Raw genomic sequence first — 27761 nt, forward strand, 5'->3', positions numbered from 1 at the left:
TTTATTTATTTCCAAATACAAACTTCTAACTAAATTAGTCACATGTGGCCTGCCAGCTATCAAACCCTTTTGTCATCTGTCATTCCGTCTATACTTCTATTAATTTTAATCTAAAAGTTAACGGTAGTGATGAGTTTGATACCACTAAGCGAGTTTAATGAGCTACTTGAGACCCGATCAATGATGAAGTTGATATCTTTTGTCGACTTCAGTTATGAGTTTGATAATTAACCCATTCCTAATTATGTTTCCTAACCAACTTGCATTCCAGAAGCGGGTGACGGCAAAAATGAATTCAACCTTTTTAAAACCCGGAATAAAAACCAACATGGAAACCTAAAAGTTACCCTATCCTTCGGGCCAAAAGAATTGTAATAGACAAAACATATTCATTTATAGGTCTATCAAATTGCGAAAGAAAATTACTGCTGAAAACCTTCGGTTCACATGATACATTACAGCCTAACCATCTCATTTTTCAATCCAAGAAGTTCTAAAGAACGTCAGATCGAAAATTAGGCTGAAGGTATCCTATAGCTTCTCCATGTTACAAAGCTTTTCACCAACCAAAAAGTTAAGCTACACATTATAGTCTCCTTTCCTATCTCAAGCATCTGAAAATACTGGCATGTATATCTCAATCTTCAAGGAACACATGTGACTGTTTCATAAGAAATAATCTGGTGTTCTTCGAGTCACATCTGGTTCTCCTCTCCTTGGAGCTGGCTCAAACTGCAAGAAAGTTATATATGAGAAGCACATGTTAAGTTCTTCAAATTCAATTAGTTGGAAGTCATCAATAGAACAGTTAACAGCCTTAGTGGAACATCAGATATTGATTGAAGTACAACATGGTTGGCCATTTAACACAAACAGTAAACCAATGTGAGGCAGCAAGTTTCAGACATATAAACCTTTGTTTGCAGATGTGCGATGCAAGTGAGCCTATTTTATTATTGGGGATGTAATACCAGAACCAACTACAGTCTAATGGTTTTTACGATGCCTCGAGGGGTATGCACTGATCTGAAAAGGACTTGGTATGCTTTGAAGAAAATACTTATATTAAACGGCAAGTATCAGACAAGCACGAGCACTGAGGACAGTGCATTTTACATTTTATACAGTCAATCAGTTTAATACCCAGAAGAGAGGGGGGTAAGTGAGAGACTGAGTAAACGCCCTCTCTCCTGGGTATAGTCACAGAGAGAGTAAGAGGGAGGGAGGGAGGGAGGGAGGGAGGGACCTGAATAAACGTATGGCCGTTGCAGTCATCGACTTCCAATATAGATGCCATGTTTCCACACCGATAGCAATAATTTGGTGCACTAAAGATCGTCACCACTTTTTGGTCCTGTAGTACACGTTCGATACATAGTAAGCGAAACATAAGCACTAGGTAGATAATAAAATTTAAAATAAACAAATAATAGACTTGATTTAGAAAGCAGAATTATTACATGTCCCCAGTTATATCCCTCCATAACCAGCTGATGAGCTCGAGCAATAAGCTTCAGGCTGTTGGTGTGGTTAAATTGCTCAGATATGTCCTGAAAATTATATAATATGTATATATTTATATAGCTTATAACATGTTGAAAGAAATAAAAAAGAAATTGTCAACCATCAGGCAAAAATATTACTTGGCCAAAAGTGTATCCAGCACCACGCGGGGATATACCCCAACCACATCGATCATCTGGGTCAGACCACAAAAGATCACACATTGGGCCTTCATGTGGGACTTCTTGAACACGATCAAAGTTTCTGATGTTATCAAGTGTTTCAATAGATGGGGATAATCCACCATGCAGACAGAATATCTCCGATTCAACCTAGCATTCACATTAAGATAAGGATGACAGGTTCATTTGCATTTAATACACGCATAGAAGTACATACAATACAGAAACAAATATTATGATTTGCTGGGCAAAACATATATGGGCCGGAGAATATATTGATCAGGACCATGCTTTTTCTAGTGCCAGGACACCATGATAGCTACTGAACAAACTAATATTACAAGCTAAGAAAAATAAAAATTTAGTGCATCAAAGAAGGCTATGGGATACAGCTCCTAAATTTAGTGAGTCTAGTGACAAGTTTTCTTAGGTCAGAGATCATTTGTGCAAAGTTGTCAAGCTTATTGGTTTCTGATGTACAAAAACTGAAACAAAAGTGGAAATAAAGACAATAAACATATTATTTGTAGCAACAAGGGGAACTTATTCACTCCCAAACAAAAAAGAACTTCAATTTCTGCTTCTATTCTTTCGAAGAGGAACAGATTATGACTGAGCTAACAATTGCTACCCAAGAATATACTGTTTCTTTCATATTAAGAACAAGTCCAACAATGTTCTAAAATGATGTCCTAAACTAAAATTTGGTACAATTAAGTGCTCCAACAATGTCCTAGTGGTGCCTTACAACACTAGGACGTCCAACACGTGCTTCAGTTTTAAGGCACCATTATGCATGTCTAAATCATATTTATCGCTAAAAATTTTCATTTTCCTACATTTCAACACATCTCTTTCCTCTTATCTTTCCCTTCCCTCCAATAGAAATTCGAATATATAATTATTTTAATAAAAAGACATGTTATTGGAGTTCATATTTTAAAATAATGTCCTAAATCATTAGAACACTGTTTTTTATTATATTTACAAGGCACTTACTAGACACTGTTGGACTTGCTTTAAGATGCCAACATGATAAGATGTGAAAATGAGAAAAGAAGTCACTTATGATTGTTCTAGGTTTAAATATAGAGACTACAGGATAAAAATAGTTAGGTATACAGGAAAAAACTCAGATTGTATAAAAGATGATTATGGTTAACAATACTAATAACTTGAAAATAAAGTTATTTTATTCGTATTAAAAAAACGCAATGATTTTCTTAATATATTCGTTTATTAATTTATTTATTTTAAAAAATAATCCAAACCAACTTCTGATTATATAATAAAAATCCAAGATTTAACAATGTTTCAAATTTATAAAATAAATAACTTTATTCATATGTAAAGGTGCTGTTGCATAATTATATACGAAATAATTAGATTATAATATGACCAAGGGGAAAATTTGAACAATAATAAAAACAAAACCATTATATAATACATAAGATATGAAATTTATAAATAAATGCCAAGAAAGTATTTGTTAATATAATAATTAAGTCACAGAATGATAGTGGATAAAAGGTTATATTAGACAAATAATATGGGGTGATTGTTCTATATATTACGTAGATGATGGAAGTAACAGATTTATATAACACGTGAATGATAATAGAATTGTATTTGTAGAATGTCTACTGATATTAAACATAATAGGATTCCAATAAAAAATTAAAAAATGAATCACTATTTAGTTCACATAAGATATTAGATATATGTAAAAATGTATATATTTATCTAATAAATTAAACTTGTTACCATGTGTGTGCGCTTTTAGTCAAAACAACTAGATGTATGAAAACTATTAAGTGCTAGATAGCAAACTTATTGATGACCCAAGTAAGACAGATTCACTACATTATCCAATTCTGGAGGAATAACCTTAATACCTTACTAGTATATGAATGGAATAAACATATAATTAGGGACAACCCATGAAGATTAGGAGCAAGAATGCTAACCAGAGCTGTCAGCGGAAAGTAATCAAAAAGATCCGTAAATATCTTCCAAACATTAGCATTGCCATACCTGCAAACAGGTGGAACCAACAACAATATGCTGACTAAAAGAATATTGGTGCCAATACATGTACCACTGAAGGCTGCAGAAAAAGTTTATTGCTACTAATTCAAAGATCCAAATAAGGATTTATTTTGCAAGGTTGGGTTAGAATTTACTACAACTAGTATTCTTAATGGTGTCCTCCCGCTCCAAGTTTGAAAGACGGAGGAAAGCAAACATAAGGGGAGTCAGATTACCTTCACAGCTTCACTTCCATCCCGAAATAGGGATGAAAAGGAAAATATATGGGGATTCTATCCTTACAAATTTATCACTTTAATTTCAAATATAAAGTTTTATTCCGTTTATTGATCTCTTCAATCTTCATTCACATCCCTTTAACTTCCCCGCCTTAAAACTCAAGAGCACACTAGTAAGAGTCCATTCACTTTGTTTGTTTTTTTACTTCTCTCTGCATCCCTCTACTTTCTTTCCAGGAAAACAATGGAGCAAGCCAGTACTAAGCACCAGAGGGAAGACACAATTGTTAAAATCCGAATGAGCATAAGCACATCAATATTTTCAAAAAATATGCATTTCAACTTATATTATTAAGTGCTGTTAAGGTAGGTTGATAATGAGAAAACAATAATTAACGACATATATAAACATTAAACTAAAAAAAACCTAGATACAGTTGGACCTCATAGACAATATAGTAAAGAAACTTACTTCCGGAGGCATTCATCATAAAAACCATACACTTGAGTGATCTGCACATGAATACATAAACCTATTATTATATATATATATATAACATTCATATCACAAGAGAAACTGGGAGGGTTAACTTCCCAGTTAACTATATCATATAGCGGAATAAGAAGACTAAAGTGTTGATCATTTCTCAGATACAGACAATTTGCGGAGCATTGTTATGCATACAGAGAGATAGTGGTATTAGGTATGACAGTTCGACAACGTTACAAGTATTTTAATTTAGATACTATTGTTTTTCAACCAACATTTCCTATAATTAAGTTACAATAATTCGAGGATTTGTATGACATGCTCTCAGACCATGGCTGAGCTGCTTAGCCTGTTATAGCATTCACATAGTGAAGCAATTTTAGACATAAATATCAGTAAGAGCCAATAACATTTTTCTGTATGAGCAGAAACGACACGGCTAAAGAAGCATACTTTCTTAAGAATGAATTCAACTTACAAGATTAACATTAATATTCCCTGTTTTTCATAAGCAACTGGAAGGTGAATATCTTAGGTGTATATATAAATTTACTTCTTTAACTCTTTTTATTGTAACTCTTTTTTCTGTGTATAACTCTGTATTTTTATATCAGATTGTTGCATGATAAGAAGAAATCTAAAATGGAGAACCTTAAACATCTCAGTTGATTAAAATACGTATCTATACAGTATACACCCAAAAAATCGTATTCATTAGCCAAGCAGCTCGTGTGACAAATCATTATCCACACTAATCATTAACTTATGGGCTTTCAAAGAAATCAAGAATATAAAACATGATACTTTGTTTGTTTAAAGGCTTTACCATTTTCAAGGAACATGTTTTTTGACATAAATACCTGACGGCTTTCATGATTTCCTCTGAGAATTGTAATTCGCTGGTGATATCGCACTTTCAGAGCCACTAAAAGCTGAATCAAAAAAGCAAGTCAGCTTTGTAGTCTGTACATCCGTGTAGGACAATAAATGCGTGCATCTCAAGGTGATTTAAGGGATGTCAACAAAAAACATGACGAGCTAAGAAACTTATGTTATTGAGCTTCGACTAGTTAACAAATTAAGCTGATATAATTGTAAAGAGCAGAATATGAGGAAAATGTAATAACAGATTCCAGAATACGGATGCCATGACCACAAAAGAGAAAATAAATATCTTACAAAACAACTGAATCAGCAAATAAATTTACTTTCTATATTTGGTATATATAGAGAGATCTTACCGTCACAGTTTCAACAGAATAATAGCCACGATCCACATAATCGCCCATAAACAAGTAATTTGTATCTGGACACTGTCATGACGCAGAGAAGGATTAAGACTAATTATAAGCTACATAGATTGAAGATAATTAGTAAATGTTAAAATGGCAAAGGCAATAAGATAGGCAATAGGAATATGTACATAAGCATAGTTAACGACTACACTGAACAGAACATTCCTGCTCTCCCAGTCAGCTGTCTGAATTTTCTCTCAAATACATGAATTTCATCCATTAAAACAAGATTATAATCTGTGCTATGCACAATGTTATTATATCCGAGAATCAAAAAAAAAAAAATTAAAAAAGAGTTACATGCTGCATCTTATTTTATAAATGAAGATGAATGTGTACTATACTACTACTGTACTATATTTTAACTTGTTGCTGTGGATCAAAGCCTAATCTTATTTCTTCACAATTAGAACTAAATCATAAAGTCTGAAAATTTATTATATTTTTTCGTCAGTTTGAGGCCAAAACATTTAGTATAGGCCTTGAACTTGTGCTGAATTTCACCTTCAAGGCCTTGAATTTTTTTCTTATTTTCTTTTCTTCATTTGCATCAATGGATCACTAAGAGTCCAAAGAGCTAATATAAATACTTTCACCATGTCAATTACAATTTAGTATTATGTACTTCAACTGTGAGCTTTGTCTCAACACAACAGGAAGAACCACAAAATCAAAAATGCACCCATAAATGAATATATGGGTACTCATGGCACAGGTGTTAAGTAAAGATGATACAAGATTGCATCCAGATTCCAGACTATCCAGATGATCGATGCATTTAGAAATGAAAAAATTATTATAAAGGACTGAGATCTGAAATGACCACAGTTCCCAACCAAATCAACAATCACTACCTCAGTCCCACTGAGTAGCATACGTTTGGGATAGAGGGTTCGACACGTATTTTAAGGCTCTTATATAATATAGTTCCATAAATTTTCTAAATTTTTATATAGAAACAAAAAATTTTAAAAATGAGTTATAGAACTATACTTTGTAGAAGCCTTAAAATGTGTGCCGAGTAATGCAAAATCAATTGTATAGAAATGAGTGGGACAGAGCAAGTACATATTGCTACTAACTACTAACTTCCAACTTGCTTTCCAAATAATAGTTAACGATGTGTAAACATGGGACTGTCATCTATTTGTAGAAAACCATCACAAGTTTGCCAATACAAATATGATCGTGGGACCATTTCAAATTCTACATAAAATGCACCATATAGTATTTCAGCTTCCTACAGAGTGATGATCAAATTACTATTTCAGCTTCCCAAAAAAAGAGAAGACCCCTACTAATCTTCAATGCCATTCTTTTGGCTATTTTATACTTTCTAACCACATTTTACCTGGTTCAAAATGCCAAAAAGAAAAAACAAACTGAGAACATATACTTAACGAACATATACCTTTCCTCCAATGCGGAAGAGTTCAGCTAGATCATGAAACTGCCCATGGATGTCTCCACAGATGGTTACAGGGCTTTTTACAGGCTACAATTCGAGAGAAATAATTCAATGAGACCAAATATTGGTGAAGTAATTAGTATGAGACACAAGTCACAAGGAAAATTCTAGTCACATTTGTGTATATATAAGGCCTACCAGTAAGTCAAATATGCAGGACTTATCCGTAAAGCATGACTGAATATAAATAGAACAGCTCTCTGGGAAATTATTATTTACGTTATAATAGCTTGAGGTACTGTACATTGTTTGTTTTGTCAGTGATTGATAAAAAAACTCAAATTCAGAGACTTTTGTCACAAAGTTCCTAATTTTCTTCCTATAAACATCTGTTAGGTACAATTTAACAAAATAAGTCCATTTTACCAATAATAACTAATAAGACCTGCATGAACCCCAGAATGAGCTCCTCGGACATGTTGATACTATTTCTCTAAAGGTTTCTGGCAATGGATGAGAGTCTGAAGATACACTTAGAGAGTAAAAGTACCTGAGGAAGGAACAGGTGGAAAAACTGGCCTCTATCAATCCTTTGGAGTACGAAGGGCAGGAAAAGTGTGAGATGCAACAATATATCTACACGGACTGCTAAAAATTATACACTGAGGATCAACGCAAGGCATAGAATGGGTTGTGATGCTAAACATAACAACAGAAGATACTTCTACAAAAAAAATTGACGAAGTTTTGAGGTATTTGGAGCTAGCTGTCCAGGCTTTAATGTCAAAAGAGGATCCAGACCATGTGATCAGCAAGATGGAGGTGAGAAAAGTATATTGGTACTACATGTATTCGAGAGATTGCCATGATACTACAAATATAGAGCATAGAAGTAAAAAACTGCTCTCCCAGAAAGTACTAATGAACAAATGTATATAAAATGCCCACATATTCATGAGTTGATCAAGAAGATAAGTATTGATGAATGTTGAAACTATAGCCTACCCTGAGCCCTCTCAACTCCTCTGCTGCATGCAGGAAGCTCTTAATGAACAAATTTTGATTGTCAAGGTGGAAACTAGAATTGTTTATGAACAATTCTGAAGTAAATTGTTCATTCTAGAGACAAAAACCTCTTGAAACTCTATGTGTACGTATCCAGATGAATTCAGGTAGACTTCATACTATGGGGGAGAGAAAGCAGCTGAAGAAAGGATCATCTATTCATCTGATTATACAGTTATAAAGCGTTGGATGCATATTTCTATTTATGATATTCTAAACAGCTTAGGGAGAAGATAGATGGCTAAACAAATAAAATCTCAAATCGAAGTCTGCCCTTAGGGGTAACACGGTTTACTGATGTAACTAGATTATACTGATAAGTGTGCTTAAAACAATTTCAAGTACATCCTCTTAGCTGCTTATGTATACAGTCTAAAGGCCAAAAATAACAATAATATCAGATCTAAAAAAAGGTGAAAAAGTAATATATACCTGTACATTACTTTCCTCCATTAGAATCTCCTTAGCCTTGTCACATAAAGCCCTAACCTACATCAACAAGTACCCATTTATACACAATAGAGTACAGGAAATGTTTGTTAAGAAAATTGAAGGGAGATAATAACTTGGAATAAAATGTAAAAAACATATATTTCCCTCAAAAATACAATGAGGCTTCTAATAATATATACATACTCATAATATCACAGTAAAACCAAGTATCACACTAGAAATCACATGCCCTTGGCATTAGAACAATCAAATAAGTGCTACCAGCTGAACTACTTGAGGGATCCAGAATAGACAACAGCAAAATTTTATCAAACATGAGGGAAATATTTTGCTTTTTCCTTAACAAATACAGCATACATGGTTGCATACGAACTACTTGCAAGTATCCAATATTACCTCAGATTTTCTTCCTTAATTTTCTTTTCTCACAACCACAAATCGAGTACTGTGTACTAAAGGACAAATTTATAACTAACTGTCCATCACAGCATTCACGATATAATTTATAAATAGATAAATACATGCATAATTACTAGGCTTTATATAATTATTTAAGAACCTCGTATTGAATAAATAAAGTAGTTTAAGTTATGGAAACAATTAAGTAGTACTCAGTAATACGGAATGAACAAATGGAATTATTGTATTGACGATCAGATAGAAAATAAATACTAACAAATAAACATATTAGTAACATATAGATGTATATATAAAACAGAAATTGACAGCAAAACTTAATTGGAACGAATAAATATATTACAGATGCTATGTAATTAGTATATAACAAATAATTACAAGCAATGTATTAACTCATATATTCAATATATATATAGAATTTACATGACTGCATGTGCTCAAATATATAGTAACATATATATTACAATTTCTTTGACTCATTACCAAATGTTCTATAGAATAAATACAATATAGGAGTACGACCACAAGCCTGTATAAACCAATTTTAGAAATCAATATCCACTACAAAAAATGAACATTATTCTTTTATAAAAAAAATTTGATTTTTGGGCCTTTGTGAGAAAGTAAAATAACACTAGCAACATAGAAATTTAGAAAAGAAATGAAGTAAAACGCTTTGGGCCTGACTAGCGTGTGAACGTTACAACTTGCAACTTGCGCAATATTAAATTTTCATCCGAGTAAAGACAAAGTATCATCATTTCATTTGATATCCTATCCCTAACTAATTAAGAATATCTCACAATCCAAGCAGATTTCATTTTTAATATTATTTTTACAATCTTTTGAGGCGTTATATATACAATATGTATATGTATCACTCTGCACATCCACATCAGTACAACTACAATTCTACAAAACTATCAAACAGTGTCCCAAAGCTGCAATCCTTCAATTCCCTCTAGCCATGGCCTATCGAACTTCAATCACATCACTTTCAAAAGAACTCTGTTCCGAAATCTTTTCAAATTCAGACCCAAAATCTATCTCAATTTGCAAAAGTGTTTCCAAATCATGGAATTGTATAGTCTCAGACACAGAATTTACTAAGCTTTATTCTCAGAAGAGACCACCAATCACTGGGTTTTTTTATCAATCTAGTGTTTTGAACCCAGAAAAGCTTCAGTATGTGGCTGTATCTCCCCATCAAGAATACATCAGTGACCCACCTTCTTGTCTGGGATTTCTTGATTCCCCTGCCATTCTTGTAAATTCGTGTAATGGCCTTCTTCTTTGGTTAGTTGAAGATACTAAACTTGTCATATCTAACCCTTTAACCAAAAAATATATACCCCTTGACTGGACATTTGATTTTGTTGAAATTTATGCATGTGGGATTGCTTTTGATCCTTCAATTTCTGATCATTTTAAGGTCATTCTTTTGGTTGTGGAGTCAGTCGGGTGTTTCAAATCTAGGGTTTTTTCATCTGAGGGGATGAATTGGGGGGATGGAATTGAAAGCCAAGTGCCTTTTAAAAAGGGACTGCCAATTAGTAGTTACAAGGGGGTGTTCCTTAATGGTATTATATATTGGGAGTTGAAGAATCAATCACTACTTGCATACAATGTGAGTGATAATACTAGTTGTCTTATCGGATTACCTATGATAAAAGAGAATGCTATGAAGTTGTCGTTTAAGCGACAACCTGCCTGCCTAGGAGAGTTTAATGGTAATCTTCACTATTGTCGAGTTTTTGGCAGCATGCTCAATGTCTGGGGATCAAAGCAGATGCCTTTAGTAAGTTCAGCTACTTGGGCTCTCAAATATCAGATCGATTTGTGTAGTGTTACAAATACGTATCCAGAAATGAAGTTTGTTGGTTCGCAGGCTCTTGCGTTTGTTGATGATTGTAATGGAATATTGATGAGTATAGAGCAGTGGATAATTGAGGTCAATTTTCTATATAAGGCTGTTCAGAGACGATATAGGACCAGAATAAATACTCCCTCAGCAATTGAGGCTGCAGCTTGTGTTCATCCAAGTATGTTCTTCCCTTTCAAGCAGAGTCTGGCACTGTTCAACATCAGAAAAAAAGCTCATTCAATCCATTCTGATGATTAATTTTCCTTTTAGAAGCTTATATTGCTAGTTATATTGTTCTCTGAAGCCATGATGGGAATAGTCAGGGGTCTGGGGTGTGGAACTTGTTGGTAGAGTGGATGTAAGAAAGGATCAAAAGTATTTATAATGTAAAGAGTACTTTAATTTTATTACCATAGTAGAAGATAAGACTTTTGTCTCCTCAGCATTATACCTAGGTGCTGACATTACTTTGTATTGGTGAGGAAAAGAAATTATGTACTCTTTGGCTGATTATTATAGTGAACCTCTTTGTTACTGTTAGTTCTCTAATTGTCTCTGATTTAAATGTTGTTGCTTTGACATATAACTATGTCCAGTAACTATTATTAGATTAGATCATAGCTGACCTCTCATATATTTTTCCCTTTGTGCAACGGGCAATGGGAGAGGCACCAAGAAGAGGAGAAGAAATAGCTGCCAAATGGAAGGACATAAAGGATTTTCAGTCAAGGCCACAGAGAATTTTAACTTCTATTGCCTGTGTCATCACCCAGATGAATTTGATCACTCAACCTGAATAGGATCCAGACCATATTAGGATCGAATTCTGAAAAAACTAGCAAGTAGCTTTTCATCGGATTGGGTCAGTTCTTATTTTTCCAGAGTCCAACTTGGGTCAGTCGAGTCAAGTTGACTAGCATCTTTCTTCGAGGAGACAGGATAGGATGACATTCGACGATCTAATACAAATGCTTAATTTTACCATCATTTATAAAATAGGGGTTAATTATCAAGTAAATCACTGTAGCAATTGGAAGATATCAAATAAGTCACTGAAGTTGAAAAGTCTCATTTAACTTGCTCACCAGCTTGGCAACATATCTAATTTTCTTAAAAATCCATCCCTCGAGTGGCATAAACATATAATGTAACTCAAGGAAGTAGAGGTTTAATTAATTAATTATATTTCTATTAAGTGCAATAATTTAAATAGTAAAAAAATATAATATATCTTCCAAAAATATGTTAACTTGAACATTTTATCCCAATAATACATTTTTTTGTCAAGGCTAATAGTATATTTACTTTTTTTAAAAACAATGAATAATATATCTACTTGAACATATGTTAACAGTATATCCTAAGATATTTGATCTTATATGTTATATTAAATTGGAATCCTATATTAACATAAAGCTATCATTCAAAATTAATTTTTCGAAGAAGTTAGCATAATGAGTATTAACAAGGCCATACTAATGATATATAATTTAATGGGTTTATATACCTGACGAGGCAATGCTTCGATTCAACTCTTTGAGACTTTGAGTTAAAAAGTCCACAAAAGATTGTTCCAGATAAATTTCTACTAAGATGGACCTAAATTTTATTTTTAGGAAAACAGATACAGCATATGGCCTACTGCAATATGCGCACCAGCCAATCAATGAAAAACATCCAACAACCAGCCAACACATTTCATACGTAAATTCAAATTTTATTGTTTACCTAAAACAGAAAACAAGCACTCAAAATGACCCGCAACCAAGGACAAAAAGAAACCTTTATATAACCATCCATCATCTTAAATATAACAACGTAATTATAACTTATAATTTACTACCACTATACAAAAAAACATCAACAAAAAGAAAACAAAACAAAAAGATTAGACCTTTAAAGATTTCATACCAAGAGTTCAAGAGTCTAAACACTTCTTTATAACTGAAATCAAATACAATGCCAACATTAATTTAAACTTCAAACAACTAAACGAAACAAGATAGTCATAATATCATTACTACTGAAGATCAGAAATATCAAAAACAAAAAAATGGACCTTTAAAGATTCCTTAACAAGATTGCAAGAAACTCAACTATTACATATAGCCCACATCAAGAATAAAACACCACACATATTATGATATACACACATAAATATACATATATTTAATTCAGGGGGAGCTAGCAGTAACACAGCAATACAGATCTAACACATTAAACACATACATAAAATTAATTATATATTCAAAGAGAGAGGGAGGCGAGGGAGAGGGGGAGAGAGAGAGAGGGAGGGGAGGGGAAGGGGAGAGAGAGAGAGAGGGAGGGAGGGAGGGAGGGAGGGAGAGAGAGAGAGAGAGAGAGAGAGACCTCAGGCTCTGATAAGGGTTTGCACTGCATAAGCTGAGCAATTTGTTGATCAAGATTTCCATGAGAGTTTGATGCAGCCAGATCCACATTCATCTTTCTTCTACTTCCACCTCTATTCTGTCTGTGTGTATATATAATATATATGCACACGCACAATGAAGAATTGTTAAACAGATCTGCTCTTGAATTGTACTGTATATAATATAGATACAGATAGATACAAATGTGAAGAGTGTGTGTTTGCACACTCAAGCTGCAGTGCGAACCAGAGAGAATCAGATGAAACAAGGGGGCTCATCAGAATTTTATAATATTATTCTATTGCTCTTATGCATTTAATCACTTTGTTTCTCTTTTTTAATAGAAACTAATATTTAGAAACAAATATGAAATAATATTTTCATGTAATTTGTGCAGGGGTTATACAAGTGGTTTGAATATGTAAAATATTGTCTAAAATATACTGATTTTGATAATAAATTAATAATATCAAATTGAGTTCAATATATTAAAAATTGATATAATATTTTAGTAAGCAGAAATATATCTGTAAAAATTTATCTTATGTCAATGAAATACTCATATATCCTACAACATAGTTGGGATATAATGTATGATATAATGTATGTGAAGTATTAGTTAAATAAATATTTATTACGTACTATTCGTTGTATAAAATATTTTGCATGAGTTATAAATATTGTATTTTAAAATCAGTTAATATTATAAGACTCTAACTTAACAATTTAAGCATGAATATAACCGTTCATCGTCAAAAATATAATGAAAACAATAATAAATATATTTGCATCTTGCAAATGATTTTACATTTTTCAAATTAACACAATACATATCATGTAATAGGAAAAAATAGTACAAAACTTATCAAATCAATATCATAAATTTAGCAGCTAAAATATAGTTCATCTCAACACTTATCAATTAATTAAAATATTACATAATATTTTTGGAATTATATTTTCTATATATGTTCTTTTGTAATCAAAGATTAAATTCCAGAAAATTTTCTTCGCCTGTTTTTATATAGCAATTTTATTATGTCGCCGCTTTGTACGTCTATGTCTATATATACATACATGTGTGTATCTATCTATATCATTTGTATTACAAAAAGAGTTTACTTCACGAATTTCGTAATTAAAATTTACACCTCATTTTGCTTACCCACTATAGTCTGATTTACACTGAATTCATATAACTCATTTCATTTTTTTCTTAACCAAACAAACATAATGTTAGTGTTTAACCGAAATTCAAGATCTAGAATTAATTCTAAAGTCAAAACTAATGTTACATAGAATAAAATGAATTACGCATACAGATTCAGTTGATAAAAAGAGATTGGTGATAGATTATTACCTTTCTTGCGAATTCCTCTTTCTTCTGAACCTCGCCATCTTCGGCCGCCGTATTTCTTAAAGTTACGTTTTTTTTGCTAGTCTTTATATCAGGTAATTACGTTTTAATATATTGGGATTTCACTACGTTGGACTGTTGTGGAATGTAACGGAATATTAAAAAATGATCAAATTATTTCTTTTTAAAAATAAGTTACTAGTCGCATAACTTATACATAAGACAAAATATATTTATAAACAAATAAAATTAATATAATTAAAAATAGAAATATTAGTAAAAATAATAGAAATATTGACACATGATATATGTCACTGAGGTGCAATAAATATTTTAGCAATTTATTCCCATTATATAATAATTATAAATGAACATTCTAGTCGGTTAATAAAATACCAAACTGATCAATAAAAAAATTGATTGGGTTAATCATATATTAAACTTCGGTTTGATTATTATTATTTGCCACAATAACTCCGGAAAAGAAAAACAAAAATTCCTAATTAATTGACTATAAAAATAATATTATTAATATTAATGTGCCACGTTAACAGCTCATATGTCATTCCGTCCATACTTCCGTTAGTTTTAATTTAAAAGTTGATGGTGAAAAGCATATGTTTAACCTATTTGTAATTAAAGAGGTATCAACTCAACTATGATAAGAGAGCTAAGTAAATAGCAAGCACTATTGAAGGAATCCGTACGAAGAACGTCAAGTAATTTATTAAAATCATATGTCTGAAGAATTTCAGGATGCTGCTGCACATCACTGAAAGAAGTTTTAATACTTTATGTATTCAGAAGATTCCATATTATTTCTACTTATGAAGAAGAACTACAAAGACAAAGACTCGACGAACAAGCCACTTCTCAAATGTTTAATTGATAAAGAATATTTGATTCAGCTAGATACAAATGAACTAGACAGTACATTTATGTGTCAGCTACTCAGATTAAATATTCTGCATCAACAATAGGTGGTCGTTCAATCCAGACAAAGAATCAGATCTTTTAAAGGAAGTAAGAAGACCTGCTGCTGAAGAATTGCTCTATATAATTATTCAATTAATTAATTCACATCTCAAAATAATTATATAAGTTATGTAATTTATTTATCAAATTAATTCACATTCGAATCAATTTAATTTATGAATTTATATAATTAATATAATTAAGTGGATAATTATTGAATTAATTTTGTAAAAGAAATATGTGTTTTAATTGATTTAAGGCACGGCATTACAATCTAATTGATTGTCATACCGCAGCTTGAAGGGAGCATAACAGCAGAAGGCATGACAATCTATAGATTGTCATACCGTTTGATGGAGGCATGACCATCCTTAGATTGTCATATTGAAATCAAAAGGTATGACAATCCTAAGGATTGTCATACCGTTTCCATGACTTAGGGACCAAGTTTAATTGTCATACCGTTTGTCATACAGTTGTCATACCGTTTGTCATACCGAATTTTGGAGAGCATGACAATACTTGTGTTTGTCATACCTTCCCACTTGTGCCATGACAATGCTTCAAATTGTCATACCTTCCCTTGTATTTGTCATAGCACTTGTTTAAATTGTCATAGAACTTCCTAGAGTTGTCATTCCTAGCTTTGTCATATTAGTTCAAGGTTCTGCCTATATATATGGCTTCAACCTCTTCATTTGTTCTTGTTCAAAGCTTTGTAAACTTTCAAGTTGTTAGTAACTTGCTATTGTTATATCCACAGTTTTCTGTGCTTTGATCACTCGGTTGTTTTAATCCGCTAAGTTAGAATACTTCCTGTCAAATTTATTCTGCGAACTAGTGGACATTAAAACGAACCATATTAATTATATAACGACTTAAAAATTGTTTATATTAATTAATTTAAATCTGATTAACAAGTTATACTCCAATCAGATTATTCCGCCGCGATTATTTTGTGACGATTGTATTCAACCCCCCCTTCTACAATCGTATCTGGACCTAACAGATGGCAGTGATGATTTTGATACCTGTAAACGAGTTTAATGAGCCACTTGAGACCCCGTGGAGATCAGTGATGAAGTTGATATCTTTTGTCGACTTCAGTGATGAGTTTGATAATTAACCCGGTGAGCATCAAGGAAACCCCAAGAATAAGGTTGAAGATAAGAGTGATAACCAACCCAGCCACTCTGTAGTCTCCCAAAAGACTTCAGATGTTAATATGGAAAATAACTTATTTCTAGCAGCATCCACCCAAAAGGTTGCTGTTATTGAAAATAGTCCCCAGCCAGGCACAAAGTGAAAGAAGGGGAGGGACACAGGGTCATCAGTCAAAGCTTATAAAAGGAGGGTGAAACCCAAGTTTGTGCACAAATCTACACAAACCTCTCAGCCTAAAATCCCAGAATTTGTGGCTGAGACATCCCAAAGTCACCTTGATGTGACTCCAACAAATGTGGAGTCACAGCCCCCCTCTACCATAAACATCCACATCTCTACTATATTTGATTTTACTATAACTCAATTCCCCACCTCTTCTGTGGATGTTGAATCAATTCACACCGCCCAAACAAATTATCCCTCTTTAAAACTCATGGAGGAGCCGCATGCTACAATTGACCATTATCATTTTGATGATTTGTTGGATCAATTTCCTCTCACTTCTTCTCCTGTAAAAATGAATTCTGTTGCACTTAGCATAAAACCAATTACCACAAATTCTATTGTTATAGCTTCAACGGCTATTCCTTCAATTTCTTCGACGGATGTCTCTCATCCTTTGAAAAGTGTTTGCCTTTCACCGGATCTGCTTAATAGCATTCATCAGTTTAAATCTGATGCTATGAGTGTTTCAATAGATGTCTCTCATCCGTTGACAACTGTTGTGCCTTCAACCTCTACAATTACAACTACAGCAGTTGATCACATCACTGCTCATACACTTCTAGGATTCAAGCAAGGGAGTGATACAGTGGAGAGGCAGCAAAAGGAGAGGGTGTGGAGAGTCAGGTCATTTCTTCAGACTTGGAAAAAGGAGAGGATGAGAGCGGCTCTTTAGTACGAGCAAGTGAGGGAGAGGTGAGGAGTGTGGTGAGCCAAGGGAGCCCTTGATGCAAGAACATAGAGAACATGAGAGAAATGCAGGTGTCAATGATGGACCAAGTGAGATGGAATTTCAAACAGAATACAGGTCTCCAATAGACAACATCTCACTTGAGCCTAAGACTTTTACTCATAGATTTTCAGCCTATCAGACTTTTGTTTGGCTTGACAATCAAGCTGCAGAAAGTTCACTCAACCTGGTTCACACCTCTAAATCAATCTTGAGACAAAGGATTCTCTAGCTGCTCTCCTTCCAATGATGATGAAGATTTTGAGTACAATCAAAATAGTGATGAAGAATTTGAGCATGTTGTTGAGCTGTCTATGGGAGGGGAAGATGAAAGACCCTCTGTTAGTCTCCCATCTTGGATGTCTTGCCAAACTACAACAGCTGTTTTGAATTATGAAATCCATAGGCAAGCTACAGCTCTTCTGTCAACTCAATCCAGCAGTTCCTCTTCTTCTTCATTCACTGCCACTATAGCAAGTCAATCCTTGGAAAATCTCAGACTTCACAAGTATCAATCCTTTTTCTTCAAGCAAGAGATATATGGAACACATCAACTCTTCCCTTAACTCTATGAAAACTGTTGTGAATGACAAAATTGATGAAAAGCTGCCTAGAAAGCTGATCTCCTCCTTGCATGACTATTAAAAAGCATGACAAGCTTGAGCAAAAGGTGGATGATCTTGAAGCCAAAGTCAAAGTCATGGAGGCCCGAATGCATGAGATGCTTCAACATCAAAGAGTGCAAACTGATCTTCTCCAACATCTTCTTCTGGCCTCTGGCATTCCTATGCCAAGACCCCCTGCACATGATGATAACATAAAGGGGGAGAAATTGCAGAGACTTCCATCTCCAGCTGAGCTTGTTTCCATGATCCCTCCTCCATATAGAACTGTTGCGTAAAATACTAATGTGCAAGTGTACACAATCGCAAACAAGTAATATAGTAATAAATACCAGATATTGATATAGTAATAAATACCAGATATCGTTCCTCAAGGACTATCTATACGTATTGATCGCAAATAATCTCTAACAGTCTGATTATCGAACACAATAAATTATTGATGGTTTTTATATTAAAACTAAGTTTAACTAACTAAAATTATACTAAAGAGCTTAACAACTTCAAATATGAGAAGATAAGTCAGGATAATTACTTCCCCCTAACACAAGAATATCGGTAAACGAGTCGCGAAATATTGCAGCAAATCACAATTTACTAGCTAGTATTCAATGGTCACAGGCTTCTCTCGAAATCACTATGGTATAATTCTTACAAATAAACTAACATATGTCTATGCCAATTTAATATTCGGAATCCAATTAAGCATCAATTCACAAAGCTATGCATGGTCACAATATATGTCTATACCGCAACTATATTATAATCACAAGATATAATCATGCACCATTTAAGTTTTGTGTCAATTAATCATAACCCTCTCGGTATTATAATTAACTCAATAACCCACTACAGTTGATCACAGAATAGCAAGTATTAACATGAAAAACACTTGAATGAGTAAATCACGAAATTGCATACAATATTCTTAACAAAACACCAAAATCCTCATGCCAGGGTTCCATAAAAATCCCAACTTTATACAATTAGTTCATACTGAAAGTATCAAAATCAACCAAAGACGAAGAGAACATGTTCATAAGAATAAGAGTTAAGGAGAGAAATCTAAACAAGAAGATGAAGGAACAAATCCACTGACTGTCTTCAATGGTTGAAATCTCTTCCGTCTTGCTTCTGCTTCCTCTCTTTGCTCGAGCCTCCACTCTCTATCTCGTACGATGTCTCTCTCTCATTCGGTCTGAATACTAAACCCTAATATCTATATTAAAAGTATTTTTAATGAAATAATGAAAATACAAGGAGATTTCCGAATCAGAATAGAATTCCAAAAGAGGAAATTCGTAGCTGACTTTTGGACTGCAATTCTGGGCTGATACGGCTGGGATAAATTTGAAAGACCACTTCTGAATTAAAGGCCTTGTTCCAAGCTTCGCGTGGACTCTTTAATCACCTGATTTGGACTTACAGAACTCTAGATATGGCCCTTCCGAATCAGAATAGAATTCCAAAAGAGGAAATTCGTAGCTGACTTTTGCACTGTAATTTTGGGCTGATACGGCCGGGATAAATTTGCAAGACCACTTCTGAATTAAAGGCCTTGTTCCAAGATAAATACAAGCTTCTGGGCCAAGAAATAAAAATCTTCAAGGAAACAGCAAATGACGCTCTCAAAGCTCATTTTGCAATTATCTACAGGGAAGGCTAGAAATCATTTATTGGAGCTGGCCATCCAAAATTTCCTTTTGCCAAAGCTGGGGAAGTGGTCAAGGAATGTCAAGTAGATGAAAGGTATGCCATTGAACTGAAGAAGAGTTGGCAGCATAAATGAATGAAAAAAAGAAACAAGAAGAAGAAGCTTCCAAAGCCATTGTAAAGAAAAAGCCAAGTCTCAAGTCTAAATCTAAAACGCCCAAGGAAGATGACAAAGTTAAAGAAACTGCACAGGTATTAAAGCCTCCCTCTCCAATCAAAGAGAGTGTTGCTGTTAATCCAAATGTCAATTTCTTTGAGGAACCTATCAAACCCAAAGAAAAACCAGTATATTTCAGCAACATTCCCATTCTTTCATTCTTGGTAGATAGGGAAGTACCTCAGAAAAAGAAAAAGGGTAAGACAGTGGCCAAGAATATAGTGAATGCATCTAAGCCAACCAAGTAGCCTGAAAACAAAGATGATTTTCTCTACATTGCACACATTGAAGAATTCTCGTAGCTTGATCTTAACCTGAGTGATCTTCATGAAGTCAAAGGAAGTGATGCTACTTCAAGATTGCCAGAGAGACTTGTTTTTGTTTACAGATTTCAAATAATGCAATCTGGCCACTCTACAGGGCTCTCAAATAGGGGTTTAGTACTCTTACAAAAATCTATAGAGCAATGCAAAGAACTGAAGGCTTTACCCCTACTGCTAAACTACTGATACTTAAGAAAATCCAGGAGATAAGGAATGAATGGACCTCTAATACTATTTTTCCAAGAAAACTGAAAATCCCCTATATTGGCAAGAAGATTCACCATGAACCTGTACCCATAATGGAGTTCAGAGATCATGAAGGCACTGGGAGATTTTTCAGACCTAAGGACCAACTCAAGATTGCTAGTATTGGAACCTTGAAAGTTCCACAGTTTAAGCTAAATCAAGTAGACAATGATGAAGCTTGGTTCAATAGGATATTTCAGAAGCAAATAGAGATCAATGAAGTAAAGCTTAGAACCAGAAGAAGATCTTCTAGGAACAAGTGAACTACTCAGGCTAGAGGAGCAATCTCAAACTGTAATTTTTCTTATCCTTTGTATTTCAATTTTCACTTTTATCTTTGTGTCTTTTGTTATCATCAAGTGTAGAATTTATGTCTATATCTCCTTCAGTCATAAATTGGGGGAGATTGTTAGGAATTAATAGTTTTTGATGATAACATAACACATTGTAACATGTTTTAATTAGAGCCTTTATCAATTTATCAGTTGTAAATGTTATTTGTACTGTCTTAAGATGCATCAACGGATGGGTAGAATAGGAAGGCTAATTGTAAATATCCATTGCCATGTAATTTTATCTAAGGGAATGATGATCAACGGATGAATCGGTAATATTTCCACGGATGAAGTCTGCACAACTCTCAACGGATGAATCATCAAAATTATCAACAGCTGAATCTTGTACAGAACTCAACGGATGAAGCTTGTAAATCAATCAACGGATGAGTCATATTTCAACGGATGAATCAGCAGCCGTTGAAAGTAACTAGAGCTTAAATATGACAGATCACATGGATTGATTACACTAATTTGGACATGGTAGCCTATTTGGGACAATAAAGAAGAAACAGAACACATCAGTATTTTGCAATGCAACTTGGATTATTTGAAGAAGATCAGTCAAAGATGAAGACGATTCAGAAGACATGCATAAGACAAATGTGATGCAACAAAGTGTAGTTTAGAGTGCAATTTTTGTATTCTAGTTAACTTTGTAAACTTGGGATATATTACCAAGTAAGTAGCAACATTAGAACTGTTCGAAACATTAGCAAAGCTAGAGTTTATCTTAAGAGTTCTAGTGTTGAAAACCAGCAGTTGGAAATTTGTAAAAGTTCACAAATTTATTCTTAATATATTTTCACTGGTGGATCAAACAATCCACCCGTATTTTTAAATACTTTGTGTTCTTAGTTTTCTGCAAAATTTTAGTGTTTGTTTTCTTGAATTTTTTTAATTTGTAAAAGATTGTATTCAACCCCCCCTCCTACAATCTTTCTTACAGATCTGTGTAAAATAACAGATTCCACTCGGTGTTGTCTTTGTAAATGAATGGACACTGATATATCTTGCTTCTATCAATTATTACGGAGAATCATTGTAAGTGCACTGAAATTTTTCAAATACTTTAAAATATTTTAACATCTTTTTTTTGATAAATATGAAAATATTTATACAACATCTCCATTGCTCCCACAGTCTTGAACACTTCAATCTTTATTATTCGTTGAGCTCTAAATATATTAATAAACTTATTCCAATGAAGTTATTTCTTTTGAACTATAGATGGCTTCTTTATAAATTGTCTTCGTATCTTCTAATGTTGAGTTATGATCTTTATGTAACAAATAGGATTATCTTTACATTTAGACTTAATTTTTTTAATCCTCATTTAAAATTATTTTTAAATCATATTTATTTAAAGAAATTTATTTACAGCTTTATCTATTTGTTATTTTTGGAATAAATTATCTTTAATTCTTCAAAAATAAATTATTTTCTATCCAAAAGAAAGATTTACTCTATCAAAAGATTAATATTTGACTTAACAAATATTAATTTTTTTATAGTCTTGTTAAGTATTTTCACCGCAATCTATCAAATTACTTATTTTTCGAAGAAAAATATTATAATATTTAAATGTACTTTAAAATTGGAAAAATCATGAATTTAATTATGTTACAACACTGACTCCATGATGGTCAGGATATCGCTGATTAGTATCAGGATTAGCAGCTGGTCAGTAACTGACTTGGTCGGGTACTGATGCGTATCAGAAACGAAGAATAGAGTTTATTCTTCAGACGGACACCAGCTGATGGGTTGATTAACTTTGCTGATTTATAGGATCGTAACTATCAATTAGGATATGTATGGAAACAGATAAAAATTAGCTCGAACATATCTTGTAATTGATAGAGTAGTTGTGTTATATATAAACACGGTATTAGGTTTACATTCGATGTAACTCATTCACTCGAGCATTCGCATAAACCTAGCAGCTCTCAAGAACGTCTAGTTTTTCTTGAGAGAGTTTTGCAACACTTTTATTTGTAATTAATGAAAGTTGTAATTGAATCTTGATTACACTGATTTCATATTTAGATCTTCTTAATTCGAAAAGCTATACACAACTGTATTCAATTCCCTTCTACAGTTAAGCGGCCTAAAAAATTATTCTAAATATTTTGGTATAAGAAATTAGTCAAGAGTTTACTCGTTTTGATTAAATACTAATTTTTACGGATTTAATAAAATTTCCTTGTTTCTCAAAAGAAACTAATTTAAATACTCAAAAATATTTTCCTACTCTCCAAGGTATTTTATCTTTAAGAGAATGTATTTTTCGTATTTATTCAAGTAAAATATCTAGCCAAAAACCTTTTCAAATCATCAAAAATGATTTCATATTTTATTCAAACACATAAATATATTTTATCGTATTAATTCCGGATAAAATACTTCCACTTGCTAGAATAACTTGAAAGTTAGGTAGATCATTCTTATATTATTATTCATGTTTGGTAAAAGTCTCATTTTTTTTTTCAAAAATTTTGGTCGGGATGTATTTCTCAGAGGTTGACCCTTAAGTTTGACTGAGCCTTTAACCTAGGAGATTTGGACCAAAAATTACCAAACTTCATATAACTCCATTTTTCAAAGTCGCTAAACGCAGCTCTTGTGTTGCTATCTGCGCTTCCTCTTACGTCGTTCTTCTTCACCGCTTTGGCCTTCTTCTATGAGAATTGCTTGCAGTCATCTCAGTGTCTGTCATATACGGCCCTTCCACATCATGCACTAACGTCTCAAACTCATGCACCTGCTCGGTCATAGATTTTCCATCCACCAGTTTAAAGTCCAGGAACTTAGCCATAGAATACTTTTCCAACTCTTGCGAGTCAATACTATGTGTCTGATCAAGCTTCTCCCATAAGGTCTTAGCAGTGTAGGTGTCTAATTAATAAACATCGAATAGATTGTTCTTTAATGCTGCTAGTATAACAACCCTAGCCATTCCATCCTTTTCCTCTAACATAGCACAAGCCTTTAAAGTTTCATCTTTTTTCTGTACCACAACTGGTTTATCAAACTGCAACACCGGCCATAGACCCTTAACCGTTAACTATAGCTTCATCTTTTTCTACCAACGAGAAAAAGAGAATCCCCCACCGAATCAATAGGATGTGGGAAATGATAAGTGGTCTAGTCGATGTTAGCAATAACACCAGACCTAGAACCAGTAGCAACAACATCGAGAGTTTTAGTTACATTACCCATCTTGTTCAAATCACTCTATATAACAAATATTCACTTCAAGATTGTTGGAAATAAATTAAGGGAGACAATTCACAACAATAGGCAGTTATATGAATTTGATTTAACAAGAACGACGAAACATGTAACAAAATGAATCACGAAGGTCACAAAAATATAAATAAATCAACAATAGATGAATTAACAAAAAAAAAAGAATGCATCTGTTTGATGCTATAACAGAATCAAACAACAGCTGAGTCGCCAAGCCCTTTGAAGAAGACTTGACTGTTCTTGAGCTGAATATACAAAATTCACTTGACAGATTCGGGTTTCTTTGACACTTGAGGAGTGAGTTGTAAATCCCGAGTTTTGATGATCACATATTTGAGCTAACCATTTTACTGTTCTAGCTTGCTTTGCTATACTGTGTTGATCAACAACCTGCTGTATTACAAGTTCTAACCTAGTTTTGCAGGTTGGTATTTTATCAGCATAACAGTAAGTTGTTATGTGATAACACCAAGCTGAACAGAGATCGAACATAAGTCATATACTACCCAGATTTTGATTCGAGAATCGAGATATCTACAAGGGTTAGGACTTATTTATTATAAATTCTCTGTTTAGTATATAATTTTAGTTAACGTTTAAGCTCGTATTAAAATCAATAAAATGTTTTCAAAAATATAGGAAGAAGTTGAGAAGGATTCAAATTCTTTATCTCTTAACAACTTCTACCTTATCACATAATTATAGGATATGATTTTATAAATGTTTTTCTCAAACATAAACTCCTATACTTATGCATATGTTTCTCCCTAATGTTCAGAACAACGTTCACAAGAACGTTAATGGAGAAATTTAGATTATAGCTTTTATATCTCTTCAGTATATAAACGGTTCATATGCTTTTCATACAGGCTATCAATTCGCACTTTGAAAACCATTATACTTTCTCTAAAATTCGAGCTTAAGTGTTCACTGCTATTATATTTTATTTAGAGAATACTTTTGAGTTGTAATCATTATTTTTGTAAGTGATTATTGTGTTTAGTCACTGAAATTGGCAAGGGTTCTTAGTGGTTAGAACAGGAAGAGCTAGGTAATTGGTTACATTGGTTCTCAAGTGCAAATGGTTATGTAACGAAGGAATTCAAGGAGAGGAAGCTCACGAATTCTGACGTTAAAGGAACGGATTGCTGGGAAAAGTCAGTGGGAAGCTATTTGCAGTCAGCTCAAGGTTAAGGGGATAACAACAAGCAATTTTAGTGACTGGGTAAAAGGAAGATATATTATTATTCTGTAATTGTTTGATTTTCAGTAATAATATATTCTCTCACTAAGTTGGTAAGGGACCAGGACGTACACCATTAGATATAGGGGTGGAACCTGGCTAAAATTGCTTGTGTCTGATTTACTTTTCAACACTCTATAGTTTTGATTATGCTCTCATAATAGCCTGTCATAATTGTAAAACAGTGAGCTGAAATATCTGGTAAAAGTTTAAAACTGACATTGGTAGCTATTTAAACCTATTTCACGTGTATGCAAATTCGGGTTCTATACAAAATGCAAAGGTCCTAACTTGACGATGAAGTCCATAATGGATTTCAAACTATAGAGCTCGCACTTTAAAATATCTTGGCAGAATTATATCCCATGTCAGTCCTTGCATTAGGGGTGAGCATAAAAATCTGAATTCCGGATTATCCGATTTTTCGGTCCGGTATTCGATTTAAAATATCCGGAAATTTGGATATCCGATCCGAATAAATCGGACTTGATATTCGATCCAGTTTTTTTCTATAAATTCGGATTCAGATCCAGATCACATATACAAAAGAAAACGGATATTCGGATCCGATCCGGTTTTATTTTTTTAAATAAATATTTTTATTGATAAAATATAATATTATATTAAGAGTCTGTGTTACTGTTAGTCTGTTACTGTTACAGGTTTTGTGGCTTACACTATAACTTTAGGTGTCTAAAACTCTTCTATCTTTTACTTTGAATTGATTACAATCACCGAGTCAGAAACTCAGAATGCTTTCTTAGAATGTCAGTGGTACACTACTTCACATGCCTCGCTAGAGATGGTTTTTCGATTTTTTGTTTAAACTAATTTCTGCTTATTCTGTTTGAATTTTTTATATACTTGTGAAAAAAAAAATGATGTTAACCGTTAAAAACTTGTTGAATCAGAAAATAGTACATATTTTTTTCTTTTAAAAGAAACAGGATCCGAATAATCCGTTTTTCGATCCGATTTAAGAGGATATCCAAATATCCGGTTAAACCGGAACCGGAATGAAAACTTGGTGATCCGAGAAATCGGATATCCGGTTTATAATTCATAACCGGACCAAATATCCGGTTATGCTCACCCCTACCTTGCATAGTGTCATGCTTGCATACATGTACATACTACTAGTATTGTAGTGTTTTATCTATTTACTAATATTTTATAGCTAGTTGTTTCAACGAATGCAGGAATTTGGAAGTTTGAAGATTTTTAGTTTTTTACTGCATCAAGCTGAATTGAAGAACTGGGGGGTTATTGGTATGCCATATTTTGGCATAGCCTATTTTCCTAATAATCTCCTAATTTCTTTTATTAATTCAGATTAATAATTAATTACTTGGCCACAAGTAATTATCCTCCCTCTAAAACGAGTAAAGAATCAACTGTCACAGAAAATATCTCCAAACGATATATTTTAAATCAGAAAAGATATCACAACTCGAAGATTACATCAGATTAAAATCAATTAATTCAACATTTAATGTTGTTTATCCCTAAAGTCTCTAGGGACAGTCACAATAACAACAGAAATGTGCGGGCTTGGTCTTATAAAAAGATAAGTACACATGTATCTTGTAACATGAGATCCGATACACGAGACAAATCGAGTCATCCCTCAAGTTCAGCCCCTCTTTTTTCATAAACCTTAAATTCCCAAACTCATAAAATTCTTCTTAACCAAAATCTTCCGTTAACATTTTGCATTCTGGTATCAAAATAAATTTTTAATTATTTAAATAAAGAAAAAATCATAAATAAAATTGATTTCCATACCTCTATCTCATATATATACTTCATTCACGCATATCAAAAACTCATAAATTGGAGAAATAAGGTATGTGTTTATTTTTTATAATTTAACATCAAATATGAATCTGGAAGGTACAAAACTTATACCCAGGAAAAAGCTTTGGATTTCTGTTACAATAGTGGTCCAGTGGAGTCTCCAACGATAACTGAGGTTTTTTTTTCTTTCCACATAACGATAACGAGGTTTAGTGGTCCAAACTCCAAAGAAATACACTAGTAATTTAATTAAACTGCTAAGCTGTCACTCATTAGTAACATTAAACCTT

General features: G+C 33.2%; 1 protein-coding gene across 2 annotated transcripts; it reads right to left on the reverse strand.

The window, feature by feature from the left end:
* Positions 1-375: 375 nt before the first annotated feature.
* LOC108218944 (serine/threonine-protein phosphatase PP2A-2 catalytic subunit) lies at positions 376-13651 on the reverse strand. Of its 2 annotated transcripts, XM_017392130.2 has the most exons (12): positions 13581-13651; positions 13315-13435; positions 8643-8699; positions 7149-7232; positions 5684-5755; positions 5303-5374; positions 4425-4465; positions 3653-3719; positions 1644-1835; positions 1461-1550; positions 1247-1354; positions 376-732 (listed from the first exon to the last, which is right to left on the reverse strand). In XM_017392130.2, the coding sequence occupies exons 2-12, from the start codon at positions 13405-13407 to the stop codon at positions 667-669; spliced, it is 942 nt and encodes a 313-aa protein (XP_017247619.1). In that variant the 5' UTR covers positions 13408-13435; positions 13581-13651; the 3' UTR covers positions 376-666. The 2 variants fall into 2 exon arrangements, with proteins under 2 accessions (XP_017247619.1, XP_017247618.1); XM_017392129.2 differs by having other exon boundaries at positions 13315-13636.
* Positions 13652-27761: the final 14110 nt, after the last annotated feature.

The sequence above is a fragment of the Daucus carota genome, chromosome 4 (genome assembly GCF_001625215.2).
Source record: "Daucus carota subsp. sativus chromosome 4, DH1 v3.0, whole genome shotgun sequence".
In the NCBI taxonomy this organism is placed as follows: Eukaryota; Viridiplantae; Streptophyta; class Magnoliopsida; order Apiales; family Apiaceae; genus Daucus; species Daucus carota.